The 21,648-nt window shown below is 38.7% G+C and overlaps 1 protein-coding gene across 4 annotated transcripts in view; it reads right to left on the reverse strand.

The window, feature by feature from the left end:
* zbtb16a (zinc finger and BTB domain containing 16a) overlaps positions 1 to 21,648 on the reverse strand; it is a 193,323-nt gene that overhangs the window by 67,794 nt on the left and 103,881 nt on the right. For all 4 annotated transcript variants that reach the window (XM_049466533.1, XM_007250066.4, XM_022676025.2 and 1 more), the window contains exon 5: positions 14,230 to 14,316. In XM_049466533.1, the coding sequence (XP_049322490.1) occupies positions 14,230 to 14,316 (87 nt within the window). The remainder of the gene's footprint in view (positions 1 to 14,229; positions 14,317 to 21,648) is intronic.

Below are 21,648 nucleotides of genomic sequence, written 5' to 3' on the forward strand. Positions count from 1 at the left end.
ACTCTGACAAGTTAATAACCTCACAATTAACTAAATGCTTAACAGACGCTGCGCTCGCACTGCTATGATTGAGATAATAGACGTGTATGACATGACCTTTATTTACCAGTGGCACAGACCTCGTTTGTGAGTGACAGGCAGGAGGTAGTGGAGGGGGGGGCGGGGGGTTCATAGAGCTGGGGGCATAATTAGGGGATATGTTCAAATGTGTGTGTGTCTGTTTTGGGGGGGGTGAAAGAACCAAGAAAAAAAAAGAGAATGGGTGGCAAGGGGGTTTGGGGTGTATGCTCCTTTCTCTTTTCTCCCTTTTCTCTATCTCTCCCTCTCTCTCTTTTTCTCAGCACCACAACACACAGGCGTGTTGTCCTCCTGCTTTTCTCTCGCTCTGTCAAAACTATTTCTGGCTTGAGAAAGAAAGTGTTTACTCTGTGGCCTGCTTCGCTGGAGTCACGCCGTGTTCCCACCGAGCAAATCCACTGTTCCCCATCCAAAATGGTTTGCATATTTTCCCTGTAACACAAGACTTAAAAAGGACGAGGGGAAATCGAGAGGGAAGGGGAGGGGGGGGGGAGGCAGCGGCTGCCATTATTTCTGGATTTACATGCAGTCAGTCAGTCAGCTGCCCTGCCTAGTTCGCTGAGCTGCTCTGGAAACAGCACTCTCGCTCGGAAACAGTCGTCGATCCTCCGGTTGCGCACTGAGAACGTCTCGGACGGCCCGAGGTCAAAACGGGAGCCGAAAATCTGAAAATATCTGACTAATACTGACTAATCAGGGTCCCAACGGACGCGTGATTCGCTCAGAGGCATCAGTTCTAGCGGAGACGGAGGGGTTTCCTGGTCTGTTTCTTTCACACTGTCATAACAGCATTGTTCACAGAGACTCCAGACACTATTCGTAGCCACCCACTCCGCCGAAGCTGCCACAGACAACCTAGAACTTTCCTCCCATCTCATATCCTCTCTCCTCTCATCATGGGGAGAATAACGGATAACAGCACCCCAGCGTGCTAAATACGGCTCCTATATATAAATATATATTTATATATATCACACACATCATTTCACTTAAACACTGACTCAATCTGAAGCGAGACTCATGAAATCAATACTGCTCATTTCAGATGCACGCGCTACATAACGTGCGAGCCCCTTTAGCAACATTCATGACTGCTTTCTCTCTTTTTTTTTCCTCCATCCTATTTCTCCCTTTCTTTCGCTTTTCTTTCTCGTTCCAATCCCAAGAGATGAATGATCCTGGATTTGAAGTCTCTTCAAATTGTGCTCTGCCCTTTAAAGTAGGTCAGACTCGAGCAGCGCTGGAGCTGTGCGTCAACAACAGCACATGATGTTGTTTTTCTCTCAAAGTCCTGGCACCGAACACCAACTATTTTAGGGCCTAAACTCAGCCCCTGCACTGTCTTAAAGAGCCACTGCTCGCACGTCAGAGAGAGAGAGAGAGAGAGAGAGAGACACCTAGCCAAAGAATGAGCGGCAGCAGCAATAAGCCAGACCAACTCCACCACCAGACCAACACCTACCACTTACTATTATTTTAGTTTGTGTGTGTGTGAGTGTGTGTCGTCTTAATGGTATTTAGTTATTGAAATAGATTGAGATTAGCTCCTGGTATGCAGCACTGCGTCATGCTGGTTACTCAAGAGGATTACACTCCACATTAATAGTGCAATACTTAAATAAATAATAATAAAAAAAAAAAAAACATTAATACAGATTAAAAACAGGAAGGCAACAGGATGAAATAATGTGTAATGTAAACAATGTGGGTGGGTCCGTGCCCTTCCAGAAGCCGAACTGCGGCAACAGCTGATTCGTCTGATGTCAGCGGCACACAGTGGGCACTACAAAGGCGCCTATTGAAGGGTCGGTGTTACCCTGGAATGAGCATGACTTCAGAACACTGGCAGAAGACTGGCAGAAGACTGGCATTCGCCACTGGTGCCAAGCGTTCGCTAAGACAGGGCTGACCGTCAAAAAGCTTGAATGCGGCTTTCATTCCACACCTTGCACCTTTTCTTATTTAACCCACACCCACTTAACTCACAGACATTTTAATCAATTTTCTGCTTGATATTACACGGCTTTGTCTTGAGATTTTGTACTGAAACATTACTAAGTTAAGTTTTCATGTTTAATAAGAAACATTACTGAAAATCATAATTATAACTAATTGTAATAAATATAAAATAAAATTTGGAAGAAAATATGCAACTGTTAAAATATAATGAATTAAAATCATAAAATTGGCCCTTACAAGTGAGCACCATCTACGCACCCAGAGGGAACAAGGCCAGTTGTGCTCTCTCAGGTCTCTGGCAGCTGATGGCAAGCTGCATAAATGGGATTCGAACCTGTAAACCCTCCCGCTCATAGTGGCAGCGCATTAGACCACTGGAACACTCTGCGCCCGTTTTCAGGAACATTTTAAAATCTATATTTTCATGAATACAAGTCAAACATTTTGCGTCCTTTAAACCTTTCATTTTGCCATAGTTATATAAATATGCAGCATTTAGGGTTGATTTCTCTTACTGATCTGAAATGATTAAGTGGAGGAGAACAAACTTCCAGCTTCTCTAAGTGTCTTGTAGGAGATATTAATTGAGATTTCAACTCAATTTTTTTAGAATGTAAATTAATTATGGGTTCTGTATTACCCACACTTGTAGCCTGTATACGGCCCAAGGCCTGATAAAGGGTTAAACCTTTTTTTTCTGGCTGAAAGCAGATTGCACTGATCTTGATTGCAAGGTCAGTAACTATGAAAGAAATCAGTTTAGATTTTTAAATGACCCAAAACAATCAAAGGACCTATCAAACAGATAAACAGCTATAAATATAAACACATCATTTTCCATGAACGATTCCGATTTGGCTGCGAAGGCTTTTCCAACAGCTCGCGTAAGGCAGCGCACTTCAGCAGCGGAGCTTCAGATAACATTACAGGAAGTGACCGCCGCTCTCTGCACTTCTCTGCTGCTTTGCTGGACCAGCTGCCAACTTGAAAACGGAGACCTGGATGTTTACAATGACATGAAAACTTTAGCCATCATAAACACCACCAACCTCCATGCCGACAGCCATTAACTATTTATAAGGTGGGTGCAACACAGAGTTACATATCCACTAGAGAGGGCGTGTTTGTGTTTGTGTAGACGAAGAGGGGACTGGAGGGGGGTTGGGTTGTGACTAGGGCTGCACGATATATCGTTCAAGCATCGTCATTGCGATGTGCGCATGTTGCAATGTTTTAATTCTTGACACAAGAAGTACTGTGGATACACAGCGCTGTCTCTGTGTCTGTGTGAGTGACAGGCTGCTGCTGCCTAAGAAGCGTGAGATATATCTGCATGACCTCCATCCACATGGTTGGGCACGTGCTTGTCAACGTGAGCATGTGTGGAAAGCTGTGCACCTCAGTCCAACACAGTTTTGCAGTGCAGATATTTTCAGTTACAGCTGAATTCATGCTTTTAATCCCAGAAAAACGCTTGCTCTTATTCACCTTTTAAAAAGCCATTTAAATTCCTGATTAAAAAAAGGGCCGATTACTGTTGTTTTGCTGTTTTCCTCGAGTTTTGAGTTGAGCTCGGCACTGATTCAGCTCTTGATCGGTCCTGATGCGAGATAGGTGGGGGCGGGGCTGGTGACGTCATGGGCCCTGCATTGTTTAATATCATGACATACAATACAGGCCAAAAGTTTGGACACACCTTCATATCCAATGCGTTTTCTTTATTTTCATGACTATTTACATTGTAGATTCTCACTGAAGGCATCAAAACTATGAATGAACACATGTGGAGTTTTATGTACTTAACAAAAAATGAGCTGAACCTCCACAGTCACCGGATCTGAACCCAATCCAGATGGTTTGGGGTGAGCTGGACCACAGAGTGAAGAAGGCAAAGGAGCAACAAGTGCTAATAAACACCTCTGGGAACTCCTTCCTTCAAGACTGTTGGAAAACCATTTCAGGTGGCCACCTTTTGAAGCTCATTGAGAGAATGATGCCAAGAGTGTGCAAAGCAGTAATCAGAGCAAAGGGTGGCTATTCTGAAGAAACTACAATATAATTTTTTTTTTTTTTAGTTATTTTACCTTTTTTTTGTTAAGCACATAACTTATCATGTGTTCATTCATAGTTTGGTGCCTTCACTGAGAATCTACAATGTAAATAGTCATGAAAACAAAGAAAACACATGGAAAAAGAGAAGGTGAGTCCAAACTTTTGGCCTGTACTGTGTATCATCAAAAAAAGAAAATTTGCAATGTAAAATATTCCAATATTGTGCAGCGCCAGTTGTGACTGTTACTGTGAAGCAACAGCGCTCCTGATTGTGCCTGATTGCACCTGTGTTACAAAATTATAATAAGGGGAAAAATAAAAAAAAAGAGGTGAAAAGAGGTGAGAAACTTCGGTTTAGTCAGCAGTAACTGAAAGATAACCAAACAAGCGTAAATTCCGCTTCCTGTCGCAGACTTCACACCATCACTAAAACGCCATTAAACTGCATTCCGCCAGCGTAAAACACACTTCAGAATGGAGCGTGTGCGTCAGTAATCTCCTCTCAAAAAGTGTATTTTCCACATTGCCTCACACATAAAACCCCCCTGATAACCCACTTCCAGTCTATCTAGGCTGCGGAGATGAAGCATATGGGTGAGCATATTGAGGGACTGTGCAGAAAAAAAGAGGAAAAAAAAAAAAGGCCCAGCGTATCAAACTAGCCATGCGTTATAGCACATTTAAAATATAAGCCTGGTAGCCACAGGGGAGGCTGGCCTCGCTGCTGTTCAGCTCCCTGGCAGGAGGACAAGTCTCGCTGCCCGTTTTTTTTTTTTTTTCCTTTTTTTTTTTTTTGCTCCAGACTCCAGTTCTATATTTAGCCAGGCTTTCCGCTGGTATGCCTCTCTGATCGTTAGCCCCGTTTAACCCCGCTTTACAACGGGCCCCATATTGGTCAAGGCCCTGTGGAGGCCCCATCAGTAGGGGCATGTCGAGCTCTTTACATGTGGCTGTCAGACACTCGTGAGCCTGTCCAGAACTGATCTGGGATCAGCTGTGGTGCTGGAGGAGGCCTGGGTGAGGAGCACAGTGTGCTGACCGCTTTAGCACTGCTGATATAGGCCATCAACTGTATTTTAACAGTGAATTTTTTAGTTAAATCTGATTGGCCCATTTAATCAATTTAGATCAATTTAAATTTGAGGAGGTTACTTAAATTAATTTGTTTAATTAAATCACTATTAATGCTATTTTCAAAAATGAGATAATAGAGATTGTATATTTTTACATGTAGAAGCTTAAAGAGTGAATCTCAGTAGACAGACATTTGCTCCTGTCAGAAATCTGTAAATAACTACTATTATATGTGGCAGTGATGGACGAATTTTACACAGATTATGAATACATAACGTGTTTAATATGAAAGCTACATGTAAGGTTGAAAGAGGCTTGCTTACTATTCTGTAAGAAAAAAATAATACATAATATTAAATAATGGTAAGAATGAATAATCTAAATCATAATCAAGAATTGCTCAAATATTTGAAGAATATCAAGTTTTTATTTTTAACAGTATGGCCCAGATCTAATTTAATGTGAATATCGGACTATTCATTCATGTTTTTGTCCTCTTATACAATTAATAATACAGAATTAATCAATCAGAAAATCCCTGTGCTTGAGGTTTAGTGCTAATTTCCACCACATGAAGAAAGTCAGCAGAGTTACATCAACATATTTTTGAGCGTTTATCTGATTTTTAAATAAAATCAGTAAGAAAAAGAGAGACACAGTATATGAAGTGCAGCCTAATTTAATTGCAGCCTAATTTAGTTGCAGACATATCTGATATATCAAGTCCAAAGTCAGTGTCAATGCAGTGTTTTCACAGAAAATCTTACAGCACTTCATGCTTCCCTCTGCTCTGGAGATGCGGATTTCATTTTCCAGCAGGACTTGACACACTGCCCACACTGACAAAAGTTCCAATTGGTCTTATATAATATTCTAATTTTCTGAGAAACTGATTTTTGGATTCACTGGCTGGAAGACATAGTTTCACAGTTTGAATTCACAACTGATTTACTGAAATAAAGTTACTTTTCAACGATATTTAAATGTTTTGAGATGCACTAGTAAATAAGGATTAATCTACAGTTACAGAAGATACAGAATCACCAGCATAGTATAGTCTGCCTCAGCTCTCTGTAATTGGTCTGAAAATCTGAAACATCTAAAACAAAAAGTATAAAAAAAGTAATAATTACAGTCTAGTCCAGGACTGAAAGCTTCTCCGTTTTTTCTATTAACGCAATATAAAATATCATCTGACACAATCGTATATTTAGAAGATGAGGTGATGCTGAATTGAATCAATACAAAACAGGACTAACTATATTTACGCTGCACTGCCACTGAGCCACACACTCTTTTAATAGAGTGTGCCTACGCTGTACAATACATCAGACACACTGCATTTTATTACATTTACCTGAATGGATAAGAGCATCCGAAGGTGTTTGATGCTTAAATTTACAGTGATTCTGTTATGAGAGCGTTCGAGTGTGAATCACTCTGCATTGTGCTTAACATGAACCCTTGACTCCAATTTACTTAACTAAAGAAAATACAGCGCACACACAAATGTGTGTTTTTTTCCAACTATAGAAGATGGTACATTAAATTTCCGTTTCACTCAAGAATATTAAAATTATTTAAAATGCTCAGCATCTGCGATTCTCATCTCAGTCTGGTTCAAGGCTACAAATGAACACATTTAGATGCTCACAAAAAACAGAAATATGCAGCTATGAATTACATTAACTTAGCATTACTATTAGCCCAGTAAAGGGCAAGAGTCTGAGTGTGTGGCCCACATTTACATTCCTTGATCTCATTCAGACGCAAAGTGCATAAGTTACATAATATACATTTTTATATTATATATTATATATAAAACGAATGTGAAGTTTAGTATACCGCAGATGGTTCTGATCATACAATGACTGTCTGAGACCATCAGAGAGTATCAGTCATCCTCATTCATCCTGAGCTCAGCAAAGATCAAGGCCATGATGATGAAAGTTTAACTAAGATAAAACGTTAATAGAAATAATAACTCTGGAAAAAATGTGTCTTAACAGCAAGTGTAATCAGGCTACACTTGGTATGGACACAACCAAAATGCTCTTATTAGAAACAGTTAACACAATAATAAGTCTAGGTAGGGCTGAACAATTAATAGTTTTTTTTTTTAAGAAATCGTGATTTTAATAAATGTGATTTTTCAATTGCAGGAGCTGTGATTTGAATTAGCCAATAGCCTGCTCTTCCGGAGACACGTCACGACATTGCGGCACATGTGAAGTGACATCACCGCATCTGTAGTCCGTAGAGTGCTGGGGATTGTAGTCTTTGGGCTCATAGTCACTCCCATGTTCATATTAGATATTACTTTACTCAGGGTTCATACGGGTGCTTGAAATCCTGGAAAATGCTTGGATTTTAACGTTCTGTTTTCCAGGCCTGGAAAGTGCTGGAATTTTGTAGAAAGTGATTGAAAATGCTTGAAAAACTACATTTACTATCTGACTAAATAAGTTCGCTTAAAGAAAAAAACTGCAGAGCATAAAATGAAAAAGACTTCAATTTATTCTCCTTCTGCTGTTAGCAAACACAATTCTAGTTGAGTTTATGTAAACATAATACCATCTCTTGCAGTGTGACAAGAAGCAGTTAATTTTGAGTATATGTATGTATAAATGCACTCAATTTATCCCTAAATTTGACATATTACAGTGACTTCTCAATCAAATGAATAGAGTAAACATGCGGCGAAGAACATTGGTATTTAAATTGTGTGAAACTGACCCCAATAAATCCATAATTCCTGCTATTTACTTACTTAGGAGTATTTTTTCTCAGTAGCATAGTTGCTGTGAAGTGTGGGGAAAAGTTTTGCGATACATTGATTATCGCTGAATTGCAGCTTTAAGATATTACCGTTATTATTAATTCACCACAGCTGAAAGGTGCTGAAGACCTTAAAAATGAGCCTTAAAAGTGCTTGAATTTTACCTTGTAAAAGGTGTATGAACCCTGTTTACTTAATTTAGCACATTCTGTGGCATCCCACAGGGCTCTGTTTTAGGGTTTATGTAGTTGCTGATTTGTTAATTTAAACAGTTTTGTAGTTGTAAGAGTAAAAACCCTATGTGTAGACCCACACCCACAAGAAGAATTAAAGGGATTAAACTCTTTATTGATCAAAAATCTGGTAAATTAGGTTTTAATCGTTTTAATACTCTCAGTGATATTTGCTATATACAAATGAATCAGGGTAAGATAATCACTATGGGATGTATTTGTTTACATTCAAATATGTTTGATTAATTGTATCTTTTTGACTTTGAACACAGAGTAGCAGCTGAATTTCAAAAAAGTCAAAAACATCAATGCAGAATAAAAAAAAAGGAGGAAGTGTGTGTGTGTGTGTGATTGAGAGCGAAAGTGAGAGAGGGAAACACAGAGTCCCAATATAACCCATATTTCAATATTTATAAAAAGTAATCTACCTTCTGAACTTCCGAGCAGTAATAATGTCATGTTTATAATCACTAAAAAGACACTTAAAACGAAGGCTCTGTAAAAAGAGTGAAATAGTACAGGATGTTGGGCCAAAATGTATAAAATGATTGCTGCGTCGCATTAGACCAATTTCTACGTAACCTACTGATATTGTTGAAGTCAAGGCATGTTGGGTATGGTAAGTGGGTAAGTGTGTCTTATCCAGCTTACTAGCTAGTGCTGGAAATATCCTTTTAATTAAAGCTGATGTCTGTAAGTTTTGGGATTTAGATTCCTCTCTGGTGAGAATGGATAATTGCACCGAGCATGCACAATCATTTGAATCATTTTAAACTGGGCGGGTGTGATGGGGTCTCCTTTCAGAGTGGATTAATCTGATTCCAGGTTATGTTCAGTCAGAGAGAGAGAGAGAGAGAGAGAGAGAGAGAGAGAGAGAGAGAGAGAGAGAGAGAGAGAGAGAGAGAGAGAGAGAGAGAGAGAAAACGCTCATTTAGAAACTTCACTCCTTTGTTTCTTTGCATGAGATACTGAGCTCTGAGTTTCTTCTTCTGAAGTCTCCATTGCTCCACCAGCCGCTCGCGTTCAGAAAAACTGAGCGGATCCTCTTTTAGAGGCTGTACGTAATGTGATGTAAGTACGTAAAGATGTGTGACGTGGCTAGAAGAACCCGACACCCCAGTTTTTAGAATATATATATTAGGCTCGTTCCAGCACACAGTATTTTATCCCTTCTCCACTCAGAAATGCTTATGCTTTCAGTTTAGAAACTAAATAATACGGACTGCCATTTTCATTTTTAGTTTTTAATTTTTCTTTTTAATAAGTGAATAAAAGGGCACGAAAGGCTCCAGTTTAGAAGATCCACAGTAAAATATTCTACTACAACAAATGACTCGGAATGCATAGCCCTGTTTTACATGGAGAATGATCTAAGTGAGTCTGATGGCTACACTGTGGAGTGCTAGACTTGTGCGAGTGTGTGTGTATAGTGTGTATAGTGCGAGAGTGTGTGTATAGAGTGTGTGTATGTGTGTGTATGTCTGGGTGCTGGAACATTCTCCCAGAGGCAGATAGCTGGGCCTGTCGGGAGAGTGAGGAGTTGGAGGTTGGCAGGATTCCAGTGTACCGAGGGCCGCATGCATCACCACATCACTAACTCGCTCTCTCTCTCTCTCTATCTCTCTCTCTACCCTCTTCCCTTTTTACCCCCATCCTCCCTGCCCCAGCAGCCCAGCAGCAGAGGTCATCCTGCCCTGGACAGCATCACGGCATCACGTCAGCAAATAACCCACACCCTGGTGCCAACCCAACACTCGGGCAGAAACCGGAGAAGCCTTGCTGTAGCCGAGGCTAAATAAAGCGGTAGGCGCGTACACATACGTCACATGGAGGGTTCCTTCACCCAGTACCGTTATTGTGGGGACACTAATAAACAAACAGAGCCGGCCAAGAGCGTCTTCAGCTATTCCATAACTCCCATAATTCTCCTCTCCGTAACGACAACCAGCTCGGGAGGGGGGCTGACAGGGGAGCTCATGACCACCAACTGCGTTCCCCACATCCACAGAAAAGGTTGGCTGGCCTTTCCAGCCGTTTTCCAGTAAGCGCTCATCTCCCGGCCTGCGTGCCAGAGAAGATTCCAGACCCGTCTCCACACACACACATGACCATGACTCAAGCTTTATCTGTTTATAAATAGTCCGGACTATCGCCTTGCCTAACGTTCACTCATGTAAACAACTTTACGGTGCTAAGAAGAGGATATGCAATACAGTTCGAGATACATCACGGGGCATTACGGGGTTTGGGAGGGGGTGTGGTATCTAAAAAGGGCTCGGTCCTGGAAGTGCATGCATCCTGTATCTGTTTGTGTGTGTGAACCTATTAGGGCTGCACTGATTCATTGATATAATCAACAAATTACAACTATAGAAATGTGTTGACTAATCGTTAGTTCAATAAAAGCAGAACACATCTAAAAAGGGCCCGGCCCTGGAATGGCATTCATCCTGTATCTGTTAGCATGTGAGCACCTATTAGACTTTTTAAGCAGTACATGTTAAAGATTTTTTTCATGACCAAACATCAGTTCAGACATGAACAATACAACCAAAAAGCAACTATAGCAAGCCTAAAATGAATCTTATAAAAATGTTGACACACAATCTTTAATAAAAATATGTGTCTGATCCTGAGAGCTCCATTGTATTGAGCTAAATTATTGAATTAACTCTGAATTAATAAGATTTTCTCCATCAATAAATGGAAACACAAAGATTTGTAGACCTAATTTCCATGATTTTTCCAAAACATATCCAGGCCTAGAAATTGCTATTTTCAAATTCCATTACTTTTTAAGGTTTTTCATGACCCTTTATTAGTGCTGCAATAATTAATTGATATAATCAACAAATTGTGACTATAATCATATATTTGACTAATCGTAAATATGTAACTGCGGTACACTATAAGCAAAAAACATTTATTTTGTGATAAAGGAAAACAAATAAAGTAAAGTAATGGATCAGAAGAAGAAAACTTGCTTTGTAAACAACTTTACAGTGCTAAGAAGAAGATATGCAATACAGTTTGAGTAAGTTTTGGGAGGTATCTAAAAAGGGCCTGGCCTGGAAGTGTATGCGATTACTTGATAAAATCAAGTCAATCCAATCGGGACTAAAAAAATTGGTTGACTCCAAATTTCAGACTAATTGTTAATTTGTAACTGCAGTTCACTGAAAACAAAAAGTGCTGGGGACAGAAACAAAAAGGGAGAAGGGAAATGGGCTCACTCACACAGATTACGCTCAATTTGGCCACCAAAAGGCTTAAAAAAGGGCATTTAAATCCCATTTTCTGCTATTTCTATCATTTTGAAGCGAAAGAGAAAACTAGGAACAGCTAAGAGCCATACCCACAGGAAGCAGAGATGGAAGGCATGGCAGAAATAATTGAAAAATAATAAAAGATTAGTCAACTTCATAATAATCACTATTTGCAGCCTAGTTGTATGATCAGAACCATCTAGCCTAGCTAGTTTAGTGTTTTTATTGGGCAGGTGACACCAGGGGTTAGCACAATCTTAAAAATAAAGGTGCTGCAAATGGGAAAAAAGCAAAAGAAGAAAACAACTACTATTGTTATAAAGCAAAAATAAAAAGATGTGTACAAAACCTTTATAAGGTTTAAAGTAATGGATTAGAAGAAGTAAAGTATTTTTGGTTTCATAAAGAACCATGTTTGTTAAAAATAAAAGATAGGTGTAAGTAATATGTAAGGGTTTAAAGTGGCAGAAATGTTTTTGTTGTCTTTTTTTTGTACAATTTTAAGTTTTAGGATATTCTCATGTAAAAAAAAAAATCCTTTATTATTCTTGGAATTTAAATCAAATCTGATCTAAAAATCACAAAAACAACTGTTTTTCTGTTGCAGATGACATGTATTTTTAAGAGTGCAAGATATGTGGTGGATGTGTAAGCAACCACATCAAAAACAGGAACCACAAGTTCACAGGAAAAATATTCAGCCAAAAATATAAAGTTGCTAAATAAATATAAAAAACAGAGCGGGTGGCAGAGTTTCAGTAACTCCTGAATTCCTGAGATGTGTTTGCACTTTTCAAAATCCAGGAGGCTAAAAATGCTGAAACACTGCAAAAACTAATGTTGTCATGCTATGTTGATACTGGCACCAGCGTCAGATATCTACCTGTCAAAACAAGGCCTGCTGACAGCTGGCTGTCCGAAAATAAAGACGGTACAGTACGGTGTGTTCAGACAGGTTCACTCAGGAACTCACTCTCTGTGCATGTTATTACAGTTAGAGCTGTGTGATTAATCAGATTTCTGTTGTTATTGCAATATGAATTTTAACACACTGAGATAAAAAACATTGAAAAACACAATGCAATAATGGATTGAAAAATGCGAGTATGCTGCCTTTTATATACATTTCTATACAAGTGCCAAAAAAACAACAACAACAAAAAAATCTTAAATGTGACAAATTAAAAAGTCCTTTGCATCTTAAAATGTAATTGTATGCATTATAGAAAAAATAAAATGGAGCTGTGTTGGACACATTTTTAAGGATGCACAATAATATCAGAATCATAGCAGCAGACAGTTGCTTTAAAAGGGGCAAACATTATTGATAATGCATCCTATGAATCCTGCATTTATAAATCATTGTTAATGCATGTTTAATGCATTATATATACACACTAGTGCATCTCAAAAAAAATTTATATCATTGAAAAGTTACTTTATTTCAGTATTTTAGTTCAAAATGTGAAACTCAAATTATATACAGATGTATAAAACCCAAAGTGATCTATTTAAGGCATTTATATCTTTTATTATTAATGATTTTGGCTTACAGCCAATGACAACCCAAAAATCACTGACTTTAATTCACTGAAAATCTTACAGCACTACATGCATTTCATTTTCCAGCAGGACTTGGCACACTGCCAAAAGTACCAATTGGTCTTATATAATATTCTAATTTTCTGAGATACTGATTTTTGGGTTTTCATTGGCTGTAAGCCAAAATCATCAACAATAAAAGAAATAATCGCTTAAAATAGATCACTCTGTGTGTAATACATCTATATAATATATGAGTTTCACATTTTGAACTGAAATACTGAAAAAAGTACATTTTCAATGATATTCTTATTTTTTTTTTTTAGATGTATATTACCTTATAATGACAGTCATACACTCGAAGGTAACAAATTACAGTACGGTTCACAATTAACAGAACTTATAACAGTAATAAATATTATTAAATGGTTAAGTTATAAATCTTAATGCTTAAGAATGTTGTAAATAATAATGATTTCAAAGGTTATTTAAAAAATGTTGCAATGATTAATAATGTCTTAACTAGTGCTAATTAATAATTAGTTGACACATTCTATCGTAAGTACTGTTAAGTAATGTACCCCCTTTTTGTAAAGAGTCACCAGTGTATATACTAATACTATTAACACTATAAGTACTTACAGCAATATCTATTATAAAAGTACAGGTTTCATGACACCTTATATATTGACATGCTTAAGGGATACAGAGCATCATGGAACCTGTTTTAATAAGGTAGCACAATTTATAAACGCAGTTTATAATGTGCTACATATTATCACTGTCCAATGAATGACGAGCATCTCCAATACAGCAACTTTACAGGAGGGAGATAAATCCTTCTTGACTTTTTTAATGGAAGTAAATGTAAAAAAAAAAAATAGTTTATTTCCTGTCATTTTGGAGAAATTCTATTGCTCCTTTTTATCAAGAAACTTTGATTCAGTATAAGGGACAGTTAAGTGTGTTTAAATTATGTATTAAACTAAAAATTGAGATGCTTGTTTTTCATAGAACAGCGACAATATTATGTTACTATGCAAGCTTATGACTGTCATTATAAAGGTATGTTGTATGTTATATAATTATAGGATTTTCTTTGGACATTTAGGTGATTAAATGTGTTGTTTTACAGAATAATGGCATATTTCTTCTTCCTTTTTTTTTTTTTAATAAACAATTTTTGTTTTGGTAGGGCCTGCACATACGCACTCACAGGGAGTGATCAAAGGGTTTATAATCCTACCTGTGTGGATCTGTCTGTGTGCTTCAAGAGCATCTTCCTTCTGGAACTGAGCTCCACACTGGTCGCACACGATGGCCTTCTCTCCAGCTGCACACAGAAACAACACAGACCTTTCAGCACACCAGGCATTTAGAGGGCAGGCAGCAGAAATGCAGACACAGTTCAAAATCTAACAATAAATGCCAATAAACAACACGGTTACCAAGGACATTAAAAAATGAGGGGGAAAAAAAAGCTACATCCCCTCTATTAGTCACTCTCCTAGAATGTGGATGTGCAGAAAGTGTTGCAATCTGGATCCAAACACAGGAACTAACAGTGCACACAGCACTCACACACTGGCTCTGGCTCCAGCGTCTGATCAGAGGGGTCATCTCAGGTCACAGCCCTCATATTGTACTCTATTCGCGCTGCCGCAGGTGTGGCTCAGGCAGAGGTGGAGCTACTCTTTCTTTTTTTTTTTTTTCCTTCAAATTTTACAATAAGGCTCAGTGTATTCACAACACCATGTCCTCTGGTTACGGCACCTCAGCAATCAAAACAGGAAGTCATAGTTAACATAAAACAGTGCGATGGAGATGAAGCGAAGGCCCTGTTTCACAACCATTGTGAAGTTACAAAACGTACTGTACCCTCGCCTGACACAGGAAGACACACTTTTCATCCTCCACTGGTGGTACACGTGGTGCAACAACACGTTCTGCTTTATGCACAAAAAAAATAAAAAAATAAATAAATCCTGGTCAGAAACATTCATTTGCAACTCAACCTAAATATAACGTTATCCGCAGAGTACACTACACCACACACAAAGTGTGTAAAATGGTATTCCCAAACTTGTACACCAATTTGATCACACTGCAATCAAAACACAGTCAATAATTACATCCACGCTATGTGACACTGCACACCCGTTAATCAGTTCTGGAAAGAAGTTATGTTAAGAAGTTATAGAAATTATCTCATGCCTAGTCCTGTCACGATAAGATTTTTTTTGTGCACGATATATTGTCCCAGAAATTATTGCAATTAACGATATTTTTGTCATTTTTAAACTATTAAATGCCGCTGACATAATGATAACAGAATAGCATAAAAAAAGCAATGAAAAAAAGATTTGAATTAATAAATTATTATAATTAGTTTGGGATTATATACTTATTTCTTCACCTAATTTAGTCCACACTGTGTGTATATAACTGAGTCACAGTTATTGAAGCATGACTGGCTAAAATACTGTTTACTGTTAAATATGTGAACAAACATACAAATAAACACAATAGACGACATCACGATTATTACAAATATAAAAAATGATTGAGGTCATGATCATTTATTGTACGATAAATCGATATTGCAATTATTGTGACAGGCCTACCCATGCCCTCACCACTCAAATTTGGACACATCTAATTCAAACATTACAGTAAATGACATTACAATCCAACACAAGATAAACCGTAGCAAAGAAATTAGTTATAACTGCACAGAAATTCATGATTCTGTTCTCTGTTTAGCTGTATTTTGGTATATATGTATTTATATATGTATATGTTCTGTTTCTTTCCTCCCCTTGTACCCCCTTCTGCATCTCTCTCCCGAGTCCCTCCAACCCTGAACCCCCCAACTGTAAAAAAAAACAAAATCCAATATTCTGCAATTAACTGTGAAATCACACTTATTCTTTATAAGATGCAAGTTTTCATGGTGGATGTTTAAATGTAAATAAAAGAATGAATGTAAAAAAAAAAAATAATTCAATTATATTTATATTAGTGGTGTCAATTAAAATACTAGTATATACTGGTATGTTTGAGGGGAAATAAAGCCAACGTGGGGCGCTGGAATAAAGAATGCATGATAAATTGGATAGAGGAAACTTTTTGTACTTTATTATAAACATCTCAGCTTGGTTGTAGGTATTTCTGAATAAGAACTTTAGAAATTTGCTGAGTATAAAAGAGCGTTTTCAACCTGTGGTTGAAAATCAGTTGATTAATTATTTTTTGGAGTGTTCTTTTCTTTCTGTTTGGTTTGGTTTCACACAGGCATAAACATTAACTCATCAAAATAAGCACCAATAAATCACTCGAGCACATTCTCTCCTCTGATTGGTCAGAGCTGTCTGGCACGAGAGCAAGAAAGTAATTGTAGTGAGAAGATTGTGTGTTCCAGCACGTATATCTGTATATCTGTGCAGCATGAAGCTTGAATGCTTTAACACAGAACAGTGAAAATTTGTAGCTGCGCTTTTAAAGAACATTTTTAATGGGATGTGCAGTGCGGCTGTGAGCAGTGAGCACTGCACATACTGCGCTCTTAGAGTGTAAACAGCATGGAGCAGCAAAGACACTGTTTTTTCATTGCAGTATATTTTCTGGCTAATATATTAGACTAAACTGCACTTTATGAGCAGTTTAGCTCAATAAAAAGGAGTATAATAGATTAATCTCATCTTTGGTCACCCGTAATATATTCTGAATGGGACGAGTTGGGGACTGAGATGGGGTGATAATCATCCGACATCCTGACCTTATTAATGCTGTCATTTCTGCATGCAATCAAATCCTTACAGCAATCCTAATATTAAATTGTAATGGAAAGTCTTTGCCTAGCTCTAAGCTCCTAGCTCCATGCTAACACTGACCTAGGCCCAACCTTCACCGCACTGCTGTAGCTGTGGTGCAGACATGCAGACAGACCCGTCCTGTGGTGGAGGTGTTGGAGCGCAGTGAGGTTTTGGGGGCAGGGGGAGATAAACAGCCCCACATCTGGCCACAGGGCAGCTGGATGCAGGTACTGCAGCAACAGCCTCAGGTGGGCAGGTGGGAGACATTAATCACGGCATTAAGTGGTAGAGAGAAAGCGAGGGAGCCGGTCTACAACCCACCCGCAACACAAGCAGCAGCCTATCAGAGCAGGTCATTATCTCGCAGGGGGGTCACGGTGTCCAGCCACCCAGCGGGAGGGTGCTTTCAGGCCTCGGCTAAAAAGTCATGAAATTAAAGTGATAAATTCTAGCCCTCCTCTTTGATCAATAGGTGCTTTCCTGTTAAGTGAGGGTGAAAAAGGGGTGGAAGAAAAACACCTCCTTCAGGTTTGGCACAGCGTCTCCCCGCTCCTTAACCCCACTCGTTCCGCCACTCGTTCCCCATCTCTCTCTCTCTCTCTGGGTCTCTCTCTCTCTCTCCGGGCTATGGTGCAGAAAGAGAGCAGAGGGCCAAGGCTAGAAATAACTGGCTCTTGAACACAACGAGAAAAAAAAAGAAGCAGTGGCTATAAAAGAACTGTTTTCTAACAACTCCCACTTCCTTCTTCTCCCCCCCCCCCCCCCCCACCCCCACCTCCTTGGAGTTGCCACAGCGGGGCCAAACCTGACATAATGGGCCCTTACACAACACGAGGTTCCCAACAAGCGCAGGAGAGGTGCCACGTGCCACCCCGGCCTGTTCCCTTTTCACTTCCCCTCTGAAATATTGCACAACTGGAAGAGAGGGATTTACAGCTGCAGAAGAGGACACTGTTGATCACTTGGGCAGGAGAAGTGCAGCAGACTTGTGCTAATGGTTTTTGCAAGTGTGCTCCTGTGTGTGTGTGCAGGTTTATAAAAAATGGGGGTTGCACAATGCATCATTTACATTCATTTATTTTCAAGATTATGACCGTAGCATTGATACTGATATTGCAGAAAACAATGTTAAAGAGTGTAAAAACATATTAAGGTGACACTTTATTTAGATGGTCCAATATAGATCTAGAGCCTCCTAGAGTGGAAAGACACACAGTCCAAGCTGCTTGAGGTCTAGTGTGAAGTTTCCACAATCAGTGATGGTTTGGAGAGACATGTCATCTGCTGGTGTTGATCCACTGTGTTTTAATATCAAGTCTAAAGTCAGTGCAGTGTTTTCCCACAAAATCTTACAGCACTTCCAGCAGGACTTGGCACACTGCCCACACTACCAAAAGAACCAATTGGTTACCAATATTCTAATTTTCTGAGATACTGATTTTTGGGTTTTCATTGGCTGTAAGCCATAAATCATCAAACAATAAAAGAAATAAACGCTTAAAATAGATAACTCTGTGTGAAATACATCTATATAATATATGAGTTTCACATTTTAAACTGAATTATTTTGAGATGCTCTAGTATAGTCTAGTACACCTAGGCTTAATTCCACTTCTTCTGCAGTTTTCCTTTTAAAACATCACATTTAATGGACAAACTGTATATCCAGGGTATATAGTCAAAACTACTTTATATTAAATTATAAAGGTAAAGTAATTTATTGGGGGAAAAATTCCATTAAGGACATACGCTTATGACCACACCACAGGGGAGTAGAAAAGTACAGATACTGGTGTAAAAATGTAAGGATTAGAAGTATTAAGTTGTCTGAAAAATAACTTTTTAATGATTTTTTTTTATTTTTTGAGATGCTCTAGTATAGTCTAGTACAACTAGGCTTAATCACATTTAATGGACAGACTGTATATCCAGTTGAAAAATCTGCTTTGCTAAAGACTGTAATAAGACCATGCTGTCCATATACTGTATAATGCTTATATACAAGCATTCTAATCCTAATCCCTAATCCAAAACCATAAATCAAGCCTAAATTAAGACAAACCTTAACCTACAACTTTTAAATCTAACCCCAAACCTTACACTGAAATGTTAAAATTAGAATATTAGAATACAGAATCATTTACCTTCACCTTTCAGTTCAATTGCATTTAATAGACATGCAGTTGAATGTTAGATGAGAATCTTTGAGGCATCTGTAATAGGCTGTCCAAATAGCCATATTAATAGCCATGTAACAACAATGTAATAACTGGTGATTTTCCTGTTACTTCCAAAATTAAAGATATTTAGAAAAGGTTTTCCTGCTTTTGTTGGAGTAACTGTCTCTACTGTACAGTTCTAGTCTATCTGAGGATCAGATTGCAATTAGCTAAAATAGCATTTATTATATATCCCAATTATAGAGCCTACAGCATTTTGAATGGAGATTTTCCATTAAAGGACAAATATAGTCTACGACTAGGCTTAATCTCTGTCCGGGAAACTGACCCATAATGTACTTTTACAGCACTTTTACTTTTGAAACTAAATGAAATTGTAAATCCAGTGGAAAATTCTGCTGTGCTACAAAGGGTAATGAAACCATGGCATCCATGCTTACATACAAGCATTTGAGCAGATAAATAATGATTTACGTCTGTTTATCTCATGAGGACTTCCTTCATAAAAACTCCACTCCAAGAACATCTGTCAATAGAATGCTTATTGCCTGTAATAAAACACTAATCAAAACACTGATTAGAGGCTCATATCAGTGGTGTAAAGAAGGCTGATAGCATGATAATAACAATATAGTAACATATATTGGCACGAAATGCCAAATTCAAGGATGCCTCACATCTGCACTGCTCTCTCAGAACTGTCTGGTGTGTTTAAACTCCCAGATGTGTGGTGGAGGTCGTTGTTGAGGTGGTACAGAGAAGATGCTGCTCATCCTGCCTGATATCTCTCAACTGCAAACAGCACAGCCATAAACAGTCTTCAGATGGCTGTAAAGATTCCTATATTTACTTCCTTGATCCGCCCCAGACTGGTCTGACCAATAAGCTGAAAGAACATTCTCACATGGTTTGTTGAGACAGATTTTAGTGTGCTTGGGTTTTTCCAAATCAGAGACGAATCAAATGGGAAATGCTCCAAATTTACAAACTTGTTAAACTGATTCTGGGCAGAATAAAGGACATATAGTTGTAAAAAAAAATCCCTAACATATTGGAAAAAATCAGTCAGACTTTGTAATAAGCATCCCTAAGTACTTTGTAGTTACTTGGTAACAATCCATATAATTACATTGTAACTACTGATTAAGTACACATTGTTACAGGTTAATTACAGAGGTACAGGTTATGTAATTACATGTGTGTATTAAGGTTAATTTTGATGTAATAGGGCAAGTGTAATTGCACATGTGTAACAATAAGTTAAGTTCTCTTCTCTGGTTTGTAATTAGGGCTGATTGAGTGTTTTATATTCTAAAAATCATTATTCAGTTATTCAGGAAGCTGTGGGGAAAAGTTAAAATGTATCTTTAAGAAAAACTATTAAAAGTGAACTATTATATAGTCTATGTATGTATATACCTATGGTATTATCAGTACAGTAATGGCGGCGCTCGGAGCTGAAGCTTGCGTTATGGAATGTAAACAGAGGTTTTTGAGCTGGATAACGGTGGAAAAAGCGATTTATTGGGGTAAATTATGCCCCGTGTCTCCCAGTCTGAAGGGTGTTTGGACAAACTGTTAACATTTCTGGATCTCTGAACGCTGTGGGAGAACGGAGGTGTGCTATTCATCAAAGGTAAGTACTTTTTATTATGTTTTACTACAATAAAAGTCCATTTTACACCAGAGTTCTCCTTTAATTCACATGTGTAATTACATAACCTGTACTTCTGTAATTAATCTGTAATAAGGTGTACTTAATCAGTAGTTAGGGACACTTATAAAGTGTATTGCAAATAATGATTGCAATATACAATGTACTTTCAGGAAAAGACTGAATGAAGCGAGAACAAGCAGATCTTCAGGAGCAGTCAGAACAGAGAGATGCTGCACTGATCCAGGTTCAGATTACCTTGAAGCCGGCAGGGAGGAGAGAGCCGGAGGGTGCTGCTGGAGCGGGGCTGTAATGGACAGGCCGGGTTAGCGAGCACACTCGCTAATGTTATAAAACTGACTCCTCGTCAGCCCTATGTGATCAGCCTGCTCCCTCACTCGCTGTCCGTCTGTCCGTCTATCTCTCTTTCTCTCTATCTCTCTCTCTCTCTTTCTCTCTCCTTCTCCCTCGCTCGCTCGCTCGTTCTCTGCTTCTACAGCGCCAACGAGAACATGAGTAGACAAATACAGCACAAAAACAAAAACATACCCTCGCTGCTCGGTGAGCCTACACAAATGGGTTATATAAGACAGCACACTCAGTACCAAAAAACAGCTAAAATCCATAAAAAGGGGGAAAAAAGGAAAATCTGTGCCGTCAGAACAATGAGTGCAGACACCATGCTCTACCCTCTTTCCTTCAGCAGTAACGCGCTGTGCTGTACAGTTTTATTTACACTACCCTCTTATCAGTCACAGAGCAGTACGGAGACTGCCAATTGGAAAGGACAGCCAGGAACTGTGTGTTCCCTCGCTCAAGTAGATGTGTACTGCAGGCAGAGCATTTTTTATCAACCAAGACAAAAATCCTGGGAGTCTGCCAGATTCCCCTCATAAACACAAACACACACACACTCGTGCACAAGCACAGACACATAAGTGAGGGCTTACACACAAACACACACACATACACACTGATGGCAAAACACAGACAAAGGGACATGCACACACATGCAT

This window comes from Astyanax mexicanus, chromosome 17, assembly GCF_023375975.1.
Source record: "Astyanax mexicanus isolate ESR-SI-001 chromosome 17, AstMex3_surface, whole genome shotgun sequence".
In the NCBI taxonomy this organism is placed as follows: Eukaryota; Metazoa; Chordata; class Actinopteri; order Characiformes; family Acestrorhamphidae; genus Astyanax; species Astyanax mexicanus.